At 31.2% G+C, this 12,337-nt stretch overlaps 1 protein-coding gene across 1 annotated transcript in view; it reads right to left on the bottom strand.

Moving 5' to 3' along the window:
• Window positions 1–7,917: 7,917 nt before the first annotated feature.
• The window catches only part of LOC127730582 (breast cancer type 1 susceptibility protein homolog), a 40,816-nt gene continuing 36,396 nt past the window's right edge, over window positions 7,918–12,337 (bottom strand). Inside the window, exons 16-17 of the mRNA XM_052239034.1 lie at window positions 10,103–10,264; window positions 7,918–9,664 (exon numbers count right to left, since the gene is read on the bottom strand). Of these exons, the coding sequence (XP_052094994.1) occupies window positions 9,516–9,664; window positions 10,103–10,264 (311 nt within the window). The 3' untranslated portion in view covers window positions 7,918–9,515. The remainder of the gene's footprint in view (window positions 9,665–10,102; window positions 10,265–12,337) is intronic.

Raw genomic sequence — 12,337 nt, 5'->3', positions numbered from 1 at the left:
TAATAATTTTGCTCAAATTGACCTTTTTAGAGCTTTGTTGATAATTTTTACTGTTTTAAAATTTTTCACTATCTGTGTTATTTTTATTAATAATTGCTAACAAGAGGCTCCCAATTTGCTATTTATTTTTTCCTTCATTGCTTTATGTTATGTTATGTTCTCTAATTTGTAGATCTTATTTATTTTATTGTTTTGTATTGATAATTTTTACTGTTTACAGTTTATACCTATCTATCAAACTGTTTGAGATAAAAAAAAAAAAGAAAAAAAAAGGGTCATTTAATTGCAATATAAGTGTGACAATTAGGTCATGTTGACTTACTTGTAGATCTTATTTTGCTGATGTTTTTGGGTTTTTAAATTTTCTAACTTTTATAATTTTTGACAGCAATGCAAAAATTGAATAAAATCATCATTTAAGGGAAATAACTTCTATAAGAAGTTGGTTGAAAATTTCTGCTTGATAACTGATTATAGTTTGTGTGCAAACACTGCAAATAAGGGAAAAATCATCAAGGGCTATAACTGCTCTCTGGGGTCAATTGAAGATTTTAACCATGTTGACTACTGGTAAATCTTATTTTGCTGAAAATTTTCTCTCTCTATATCTTGTTACAATCTATCTTTGTTTCAGCAAAATATCTTGTTCAGCAAAAATTTCATAAAATGGGTAAAAATGTTCATTCCGGGGCAAAAATCCTAAAAGGAGTCAGTTGACATTTCTGCCATATTTGCAGATCTCATTGTGCTTAATATCTTTCCTATTTACCATTTCTCTCTATCTAAAATGGTTTCTGCAAAAAATGGATAAAAACCATCTTTCACGAGACTGTCATACAAGTGAGACGTTTAGCTGGCTATAAAACCAGGTTTAATCCACCATTTTCTACATAAGGAAATGTCTGTACCAAGTCAGGAATATGACAGTTGTTTTCCATTTGTTTGATGTGTTTGAGCTTTTGATTTACCCATTTGATAAGGGACTTTCTGTTTAGAATTTTCCTTGTAGTTTGGCATTTTTGTTATTTTACTTTTTTTCAAGGACAATAACTTTTATAAGCGGTCAATCAACAATTTCAGCCAATTTGACTTATTTGTAGATCTTATTTTGCTGACACTTGCTTTTTACAAAGTCTCCTTATTTATTACAGTTCCTGCAAAAAAACGCAAACAAAAAATAGAAAAATATGTCTTTCAAGGGCATTTTTAAAGATCCAAGGACAATGTGGTCAATGTCAAATAAAAACTGTCAAACAGACATTTACACCTTACAATTATTCCATACACCAAATGTAGTTGACCTTTTGCTTATGGTAATTGAAAATTGAACCAAAAACAGACCAAAACACAAAAACTTAACATCAATCATTGAACCATGAAAATGAGGTCAAGGTAAGATGATACCTGCCAGACAGACATGTACACCTTACAATTATTGCATGCTCCAAATATAGTTGACCTATTGCTATTAGTATTTGAAAAACTGACCAAAACACAAAAACTTCACATTGACCAATGAACAATGAAAATGAGGCCAAGGTTAGATGATACAGGCTAGACAGACATGTACACCTTACAATTATTCCATATACCAAATATAGTTGACCTATTGATACCAAAGGGACATTCAAACTCATAAGTAGAAAATAAACTGACAATGCCATGGCTAAAAGAAGAAAAAGACCAACAGACAAACAACAGTACACAAAACACAACATAGAAAACTAAAGACTAAGCAACACGAACCCCACTAAAAACTAGGGGTGATCTCAGGTGCTCGGGAAGGGTAAACAGATCCTGCTCCACATGTTTCACCCGTCATGTTGCTCATGTTAGTACAAACCTGGTAATAAGTCTAATTCGGTAGGTCATATTCAGGGAAAAGGGGACGAAAGGGGAGAAACTGACGTAATCATGTAACTTAACCTCTCCAAAATGGTTTGTCCAATTTTCCTGAAAATTCCACAGGAGATGGACCTTAACCAGCTCATCAATAACCCTGTTAGATTTTCTTTAACTGTTTGTTTTTGAGATATAAGCCAAATCTTGGAAATTTACTAAAAAAATTACATTTCAAGGGCAAAAACTACAAAATTGGTTGTCTGGTTTTTCTGAAAATCCCACAGGAGATAGACCTTGACCTGCTGAGCTTTCTTAACCTTGTCAGATTTGCTATTTGTCTATTTTTGAGATATAAGCCAAAAACTGCATTTTACCCCTACATTCTATTTTTAACAACAGCAGCCATGTTTGTTGATGGATCAAATCCCTGGATACAATTTTCAAACTAGATACCCTAAGAATTGTCCAGGTAAAGTTTGGTTGAATATATCCCAGGAGTTTCAGAGAAGATTTTATTAAAAGTTTGTGACGACAGATGACCAAGATGAACCCCAAGTGATGGCAAAAGTTCACCTGGCCTTTTAGGTCAGGTAGGCTAAAAATGCAAAAAAATGGGTATGAATAGTTTTTTAAGGGAAATAACTCCTATAAAGAGTAATATCCAAATTTTTGTGAAAAAAGTAGGATGATCTTGACACTTTACCCATAATGTTCTTTTTTAGCCACGGTGAACATGTTGGTTGATTGGCACGAACAAAAAACACAAAATTTATCCAAGATGCAAAAGTATGCTAAGCCAAAATTTGGTTGAAACTGGTCCAGTGGTTTCAAAAGAGAAGTTTTTTTAAAATTATTACGACAGATGATGGGGATGGCAATAATTCACAAGGCCAAAACAACTAGGTGAACTAAAAAATGTATTTTCTTAATTAATTTCATCAATGGGTAAAGGAACAAATAATTACTGTTTACGATGTAAATTTATGAAGGCACTAAAAATATGATACATCAATGAGTTATAAATTAAAAAAAATTTGTCAATACAAGAATATATGTATACATGTACTGTTATATAAAAAAACATAAATAAATAGATTAATAATCAGTATTTTCTGTTCATTTCATTATTGTTATAGCTCAGTTTACCCTTTGGACCAGGAGAGAAAACAATATATATATATATATAAAGCTCACAAGATATCTGATGCTGGAAATTGTTGTTTACAATTGCTTATAGATTGATATAATAAAGACATACATAAACAGACATAAAAAATAGTACCAGTAACTAATTTTCAACATATCTAATAATCTCCTCATTCTCTGCTGTATTGTTTTTTAAAAATATTGTAAAATCTTAGACAGATTCATACAATAAAGCATAGTATGATGTTTCAACCTAACAATTATTAACAGAACATGACAGTTGAATAAAGTAATTAAAACAAAAATAGCATGATGACTAATTTTGTTATGACTGCTTTAACAACATGTCCACTATTGTATACGTATCAAATGTTTTCCCAGGCCAGTTACAGTATTCACACTGTCAATCTTCATCCAATTACTACACTATCTTGTTTTGAAAAGACTGACAAATGAGATATAACATCTGTATCTGGTCTGCAGGCCAATCTTTTAAAAAAAAATCAAGAATAATATTTCATGCTCTTAGCATTGCATTGTACAAAATCTAATAACATTAACTACAGTTTCATTCAAGCTGTTAACCCAATACCTTAGCATTACCTATAATTAATATTCAAATGAAGTTAGTTGTGGTGAAATATTAAAGGGATACTTCGCAAAAAAATGAAAAATTGATATTATGTTGATTATGTATAAAAAACCACAAATTCATAAATATTAAAGTTTAATTCTGCTAGATAAGAGATCACCATCGATTTTAAATTTAGAGTATCACTTCTCCGCGTGTGGCCATTTTGACATCATCCCTGAATAGAAACCACGATATATCTATAAACCACAAAGGACCAAAACAAGCAGTAACCTACCGTAGACGTAATTGAGTGTCGATATCTTGTCAAGCGTACGGTTGTTTTACCCGACAAGGAAAGCCTAAACAGTTTCCCGGGACACAAAAAAAGATTATAATAGACATGGTTGTGCATGCAACCTTTCCTAACTAACTTGATACGGAAAATGTAATCATATATATTTTTTTTTGAATAACTATTACTATGGTCTGTCGTTTTAAAACTGTTTTTTTACTAAGTTTTTGAAACAAGAAATTTTAATGGAAATAATTTTAAAAGTTCAAAGTGATAAATTAAGTGGTCTGTGTAAAAATGTTTTCGAAAATCTAGTGTGTTCATAAATTGTATTATATTTCTCTGATTTATGTAATAATCTTATTTAAATAAATTCGGACCTTCCCTTATCTGATCACCAGCATGGCTAAAGGAATTGTTCCCAGAGGTATTGTGAGTTGACACGTCCAGGTATTCAAGCGATTTCCTGTCGGGCTTTAAAACTCTTATTACACAATGACAATTACATAAAGCAAATTCGTGCATCACTTCACCTGTGAGGGTATTGAGAAGTGTACACGGCCGATAACTTGTAACTTTCCATTTTGAAACTATCAGGTGAATATACATCTTTGTCTTGCGTGTCCGATAGTGATATGCTAGTCTTTACTAAACCATAGATATAATAGCCATTATATATATGACTAAACTCATACGCTTGTTTATAAATAACATTTATGGTGTAAAGAATATTTACGAAAATCTAAATAATTCCAAAAAAAGATTTGATAAAATAAAAATATATTTACATATTTTCCAAACGTAAATTGGGGAAAATGTAAGTAATTACTCGTTGTCAATAATTATGGACATTTTGAAACGTACAAATATTGATTTAACAAAATGTACGCACTTGTCGATCATTGGATTATACGCCTAGATAGAAGGTTACGGAACTATAGATAGTCGCAATTTAGAATATATACATGTATATTGAATATACGAGAGAAACATCCAAAACCAATCTGATTTAAATACAGGTCGATATCTAACTTGCTTTGGTTCATCGAAGTTATGCACATAGTAAAATCACAGATTTTTATTTCAATTAGATTATTTTGAACAGTTTAAGAAAGTCGTCATCATCTCAATGGTTGTGTATTATGTATAATTATGTAATAATGTGTACATGGTTCTATTATACCGGTAGTACCTCATGTCAATTTTCCTGTTCCGACTTGCATGTAATATATATGCCACTGGACGTACACTAATGATCCCCAAAAAGCTTATTTGAAGAAATAAAGAAACTTCACTCCGAATAGACTGATAGTAGATGTATTAACGTCTTGTCAGCTAGAGGGTTGATTAATTTATTTAGTTAGCTTAAAAGGGAGGGGGGATAAACCATTCCTAATATTGCACTCATGCATAAAATATTAAATGAGAGTAATATAAGAGAAAATATAAATACGAAAAGTCGCATATCTGGTAAAAAAAAGTCTCACTGGCAACTATAGAATTTCACGTACAATTGTCATTCTTAATCGAAATAACGGACAGTCATTAAAATACATGCATGTACACTTTGATAAAAAGGGGTGCTGCAGTTGCATATTATTCATCATAAATCTATTTCAAGTATATACTTTCCTGTCATTCTTATAAGTTAACACAGAGACATGTAACTATACATCTCTGGTTAACGACAATCAACCATATAAATATTTGAATCTGATGTGACTTACCGTTCATCTCTTTCTTTTTTCTTCTTTTTTTTTTGATTGGGCAGTTACACAAACATTGTAATGTTAGACATACTGTTCCCATGTTGGGAGGGGGCGGTGGTTGGAGGTGAAGTTACAAAATATTTAATAAGAACGTTGTATTTATGAATTTACATGAAGAATTCTGATCTTGGGCGTAGGTTTCTTTTTTTTTTTAAGTTCAGTGATTTAAACTGAGAGAAAAAAATCTAGACAGAATGTAAATCATACCGGCAATTTCCACCTAAGACTACTCTAAAATCATGAATGGTCATGCTTCACAATCATCGGAATTTTCTTTGCATTGGTACATTCTGTATCGGTAGTGATTGACCTTGACATTTCCGGGTATAACAGAGCTACTTGTATATTAGGTGACGTCCCATGAGGTCTTACGTATACAGGTTCACATTTATAATGGTTTCTGATATAACAAGGTTTTATGACATTCACACTTCTGCATGTTCTGTATACCAAATTCTTATCTTATTTTCAGACCAAACGAGGATGTGAATATTTTCCAGGAAAAATATTGAGTATCAAAGTATCAAATTAATTTCGGGAATTTTTTCTTTCTTGGTATTAAATCACAGAAACTTAAAGAATATACTGCTTGTCCGCTTTAGGTGTATTCTTGTCAGTTTATATGTCTCTGGTATAGAGTGGGTTTATGAATGAATGATAAGTCTTGCAAAAAAGGTACAAGATATAAAGCACATTGAAAATTAATTCAGCTGGTCTGTCTCCATTCAAAAAAGGAAAGTTGACGTTATATTGATTCTGTTATTTTTTCTAAACATCGTTGATCAAATAGCTAAAGTATGTATACGTTGTGAGATTTTAAATATTTTAATAAGGGCATTCCCGATTAGGTAAATGTAGATCGCTGTGGACGGACCAAGCTATATTAATCATGTAACCTCGATAATTTTCTCTAAACATTGAAATATTCAAGGTTAATACCCATGATAATTTGAAAAAAGAAGTACAGTGTTTGGTTCATACGCTCGTTTTCGTGTGCCATTTTTATTTATAAAATTATTTAATTGAAAGTAATTCAGAATTTCGATGTTACAACAAAATACTCACCTATCTATTTTAAAATTAAGCTTACGCAAAATATAAAAGATATACATGTATATAACGGCGATTCAGGTATTTTTCCACCATATTCCTCCTCAAATAAATAATGTTTTTATCATTCATACGAAATGTTGTTCACACCTGTAACGGTGAAGCGTGTTGGCTAAAATTCACTGCGTGAAAATCAAAAGAATAGAATTACAGAATGCTAATCTTTTAATTGCCTGGAATTTAACCACGCATTCAACAGGTAGTCACTAAGTGTCACAATACAATACACATTGTATTTACACAGTACTAGTGGGAAATGTTTGCTAGACTGAAGTAAAAGCCTTCAGGTGAGAATACAAACATGCATTTGTAAAACAATATCAGTTATATATGTTTGTTCAAAATATCCGTCGAAAAAAAAAAATCATAAAAATATATTCTATTGTATGATTTACTTTTATTACTATAATCATATCAGAAATCCTTTAAATATAAATCGTACATTTTAATTTTGAAAGTTGCACAGCTGATCACTTTACTTTCTTAATTACTAGTTGGTTAATAGCTACGCCAAAAGTCGTCGATGCGCTTTAAATCGCGTTATTAGATGATTAACGAACAAGACTTACAATGAGATTTATTCACTCCTGGCATGCAAAAAGACTTAAACTACGTCACATAAGTCAGGAAGTTGGAATAAATTAAATTATTAATTCCTAATTTTCTTCTTTATTAGTGTTCATATCCAGATAAAACTTGGTAAATATGTTTTTTATGGTATTATGAACATAATAAGATGAAAAGTAAAAAATCGCGAATTTTCCCTTTAATAAACAGCTGCGCCATGAGCGCATGATACGCCCGTCGTCTTGTATGTGAATTTTTATGCAATAATGATTGATAGTTTCTGACATACGGCGCGACATGCGAAAACCCCCCTTTTTTCCACAAAAACTCAATATCTCTAAAATAAAATTTTGAATCAAAACCAAAAAGTATACAGATCTTTAGATTAATATAACTAAGAAGTGTGTAAATTTTAAGCAATAATCATAAATCGTTTTTGAGATACGGCATGACATGTGAAAACACCCCTTTTTTATAAAAAAAAAATCAATAGCTCTAAAATAAAATTTTGAATCAAAACCAAAAAGTATACAGATCTTTAGATTAATATAACTAAGAAGTGTGTAAAATTTTAAGCAATCACAAATCGTTTTTGAGATACAGCGCGACTTTGAAAAACCCCTCCCCCTTTTTTTACAAAATACTCAATAACTCAAAAATGAAATTTTGAATCATCACCAAAAAGTATACAGATCTTAAGATTAATATAACTAAGAACTGTGTAAAGTTTTAAGCAACAATCATAAATTGTTTTTGAGATATGGCGTGACATGTGAAAAAAAAACACACACCTGTTTTAGTTACTAAGTCCCGTAACTCAAAAAGTTTTAATCTTATTTTCACCAAAAAGTATACAGATCGTTTGACCATCATAAGAAACAACTATGTTAAGTTTCATGAAATTTGGATAAGTCATTCTCAAGTTACGGTGCGACATGTTTACGCCGGACAGACAGACGGACAGACGACATTTGTGTACCATAATACGTCCCGTCAAAATTTGGACGTGCTATTAAAAGCCACCTTTCAAACAGTTTTTAGTAAAATTATTCATGAGCCAAATCTTTACCTGGAAAGATATTTTACCCAAATTAACATCTTTGTATGAGACATCTTGAAGCAAAATAAATTGTAATAAGGATCTTAGTACTTGTGGAAACAAAATAAGTACCCCAAATAAGGCAATGACAAAGTCCATGCTATGGTAAGGGAAACCCTAAAAATAATTGGCATTATATAGTTACCTTTCTGAGAAAGTTCTATTAAATCATGATTCTGGTTTAATATGGTGTAGAGGTTACACTATGTACTTTGTGTAAAGATAGGAAGAAGTTATTAAGAAGAAGAAATGAATAGAAGATGCAAAAGTACATAAACATCATGTGAGTAAGTTTCTGTGAAAGTTAAAAAAAAAATCATGTTAAGCTGTTCAGGAGCAGTTGTGAATTCAAAAGATGCCTTTAGAATGGCCAGAAGGACAAATAAACGAACAGACAGAACAACTACACTATCACTATATACCGTCAACTTTAAAGCGGCGCAGTATTAAAAATCTTGTCACATATTTATAATCTGGTCTGCTTTCCAAGTTTTTTGCACAATTGATTTGCTTTGATAATTTGTTAAAGACTATATGTGCATGGATACACTTGAAATACATATAGGTGTTTTCTGACAGGCATTGGTATCATCCTAACTCGTAAAAAACTATGTGACTGATAAGAAGCGTCACTGGGCAGTTGGTCACAAAAGACTTTTTACAATGACATACCAATTAGAATATTTCTGTTTATTTTCTTCAGAGATCCCCAGGTTTTTAGAAAGTGATAATAAATAGGTGTAGTTCCTGTCAATAGAATACTTCTATGGTTTTGAGATCTTCTCATATAGTCATGCAGTGTGATTGTATATTTAATAAACATGTGCCTACTATCACATTTGATATTGTAAATCTGTCCATAAAAATAATAAATTTCACCTCATATGTTATCCTATAGCACTTTAAAAATATTGTCCATTATAGGTAAGTATATAACATGGCAGTCTATGGATGCAGATAAAGCATAACATCAATTGATTACTCCATATCATAGGTTTAACATTTAAAATAACTTCAGACTTTCTTTTGTTCAATTATATATTTTAATTTTACAAAGATAGTATATAATTATCAGATACAAACTACTACAACATTGTATTACACCAATCATGGAAGTTATCCTCTAACAAAGTTTGGTATAGCATTTTTACTAATTTTACCAGGAGTCAATATATAGTCAGTTACTGGCTGCAGGTTATACACTGTAAGACTATCCAAGGCCCACTCTCTCGAAATAGACAGTAAGCCATGGTGAACATAAAACTCTGAAATAAATAATTAAAAACATTAACTTAATTAAGAAAAAGAAACTTAAAATCCAAAGAATACCAAAGAGTCATGTATTTTTTTAAACACTGACAAAGTTAATAAAAGAACAGAGTTCCAATGTCCCCTGCGTTGCACATATTTTAATTTTCCAAGGGGCATAACTCTTTTAAAAAAAGGTGGATCGTCCACCATTATAGAACTTGTTAGAGATATTGCTGATATTAACCTACAGTATAAGTTTTATAAAAATCTGGCAATAATTGTAATCAAATCACAAAACCCATACAAGAATCTTGCCATTTGCTGCTCATACATAAGTAATCTGAACATTTAACTTTTTGTTCAACTCATCTATCTTCTTTCATTGTTTCAAACTTTGTTTAAGACTGTCCTTTAGTGTCATAATATTTAAGATTCTACTATACTATACATACCTTTAAAAAGTTTGAGTTCATCTGGAGAAGGACTATCTTCATCGTCAGAATCATTATCATAATCTGAACATGTGATCACAACAGAGTGTTGCTGATCTGTTATATCTTCTATGTTACACTTAACCTGGCCTCCACATGATATTAATAAACTCTTCAAATCATCTGCAAATGCAGTTTCATATTTCAGAACAAGATGACATGAATATGTTTACTTAATCTCAATAAAAAGTTTTGCTTGGCAGATTTTAAACATATGTAATCTAAGATTACAAATTCACTAACAAAATGTTTAAATGCCTAAATGTCAGAAAATATATGGGTCAAAGGACAAATTTTTAACTGGCTGAAACTCTACACTAGTTTAGGTGATCTTCTTACTTAAAGGTACCTAGACATAAATTGGATGTAAGGCCAATGAAGAATGAATTCAGTCATAGTGACCTATTTTTTGCCATGATGCTGACCTACTCCCCAATATTCATCATTAAACAAGTTAAGATAATCCAATTACTAATATCTATCACAACATAATTTGGACATAAAACCGAGTCAATGAAGCAGGAAATTTATGTATGTCAAAGTGGCCTAGTTTTGCCCATTTGTTGGGCTACTCCCCAAAAAGTATTTTTACGTGAGTTTAGATGATCCTACTACTTTAAGTTAATTAGATATAAATTCATACATAACCATTAACCAACATTAACTTAGACATAAATCTTACCCAAATAATAAGGCACAACAACCAAAATATAACTCCTTCAACCAGGAAGCATCATCAAGCTTTTTCGTTTAGCACTTGATTCTTATAGCTAGACTTCATAATTTCAGATAAATAATATACTTATAAGCCAATCTGATCATCAGAAAGTAATTCCTCTGAAAATTTTCAATGAAAAAAATTTCCTATTGGTGGCTAAATGATAAATGTATATTTTTCAGTAAAAGACACAACACTTTCTAATTAAGTGGGAAACTTAGTGTTTTATCCTTGATTTGGATTCAACATATTGATGATGTTTATAGCAGGGCTTCCAAAATTTCCTGACGACAGCCGGACATTTTTCAAAGAAATATTTTGACGGTCAATGATCAGCTGGATACTTAAATGTAACTGAGAGGATGCATAAATTGATATATGTGTCTAAATAATTAGTAGTGTTATATGCAATAAAATTATTTATAACTGTTTTGTTTTCTTCATTCTAAAAATAAATAAAATATTATCCTCGGTATTGTGTCATTTTTCTGTGTATCGTAATACAGTAATCATCATTGCATCAATCAGCTTCAGTACCTGACTGTTCTAATGTTTTTGTTTCTGTTTATATAATCTATCTTCTCTCTGTGAGTACTTAACACTTTGAAAATTAAGGGTATCATATTTGAAACTGTTGATGTTGGCTTTAATTGCAGTACAACCTGATCATCAATACACGTGATACTTTTCTTTTTGTGTATTGATTACCTGACCACGTGACTTTTACAACTGATGCGGTATTTATAGATAACATTGAGGAGGCCCAATGAAGGATATTGTTTTAAACCATGTAATATCTACTGAACAGTAATAACCCAATTTCCCAACCTGATTTAGAAAATAAGAAGAATAAATAAAAACATACTCAGTTGATAAATAATTTAAACTAATTTTCAGTTCACCAGCTTTGAGGTATGATAAGTACAAAATTAAATGTTTTTGCGTAGCCAGATCAGTTGACTCGTCGATCATAATTGCCACGGCGGGACTTAACTTTACGTCGGACATCACCTCTTTCTCTATAATATCGGAAATTGTCTGAATAAATTCGGAGTAGGCATTGTTCTCTTGATGTAATTTAGAAGTAATCACGGCACCATTTAACTTAGTTAAATCATTTATTGACTGAAATTTGTCCATTGGTAAGTTTTCTTTAGCAATAAAGTAAGCATTACGGAACAAGGTGCACACATTGCGTTGTCAGTCTTTTCATGAACTTTCTCAAATACTGATACAATTGGATTACTTTTGGAAGCTGTCTCTAATTTAAGAGCTTGAACGTGGTCATTGCTATTAGCATGCTCTACAACGGCTGACTTTCGAAAAGTTATTTTTAAGTTCATGTTTTTGACAAATGTCACAAAACATGGCATTTAGCATACTGTCAAATCTTAACCATAAAAACAGTTGTAACCATTTATGAATAAAGCTTCTAGCATTTTTAGCAGATTTCGAATTTTGATCGGAATCGTCACATT

The sequence above is a fragment of the Mytilus californianus genome, unplaced genomic scaffold (genome assembly GCF_021869535.1).
Source record: "Mytilus californianus isolate M0D057914Y unplaced genomic scaffold, xbMytCali1.0.p SCAF_2, whole genome shotgun sequence".
Classification (NCBI taxonomy): domain Eukaryota; kingdom Metazoa; phylum Mollusca; class Bivalvia; order Mytilida; family Mytilidae; genus Mytilus; species Mytilus californianus.
This window is presented reverse-complemented; position numbering and strand designations above follow the sequence as displayed.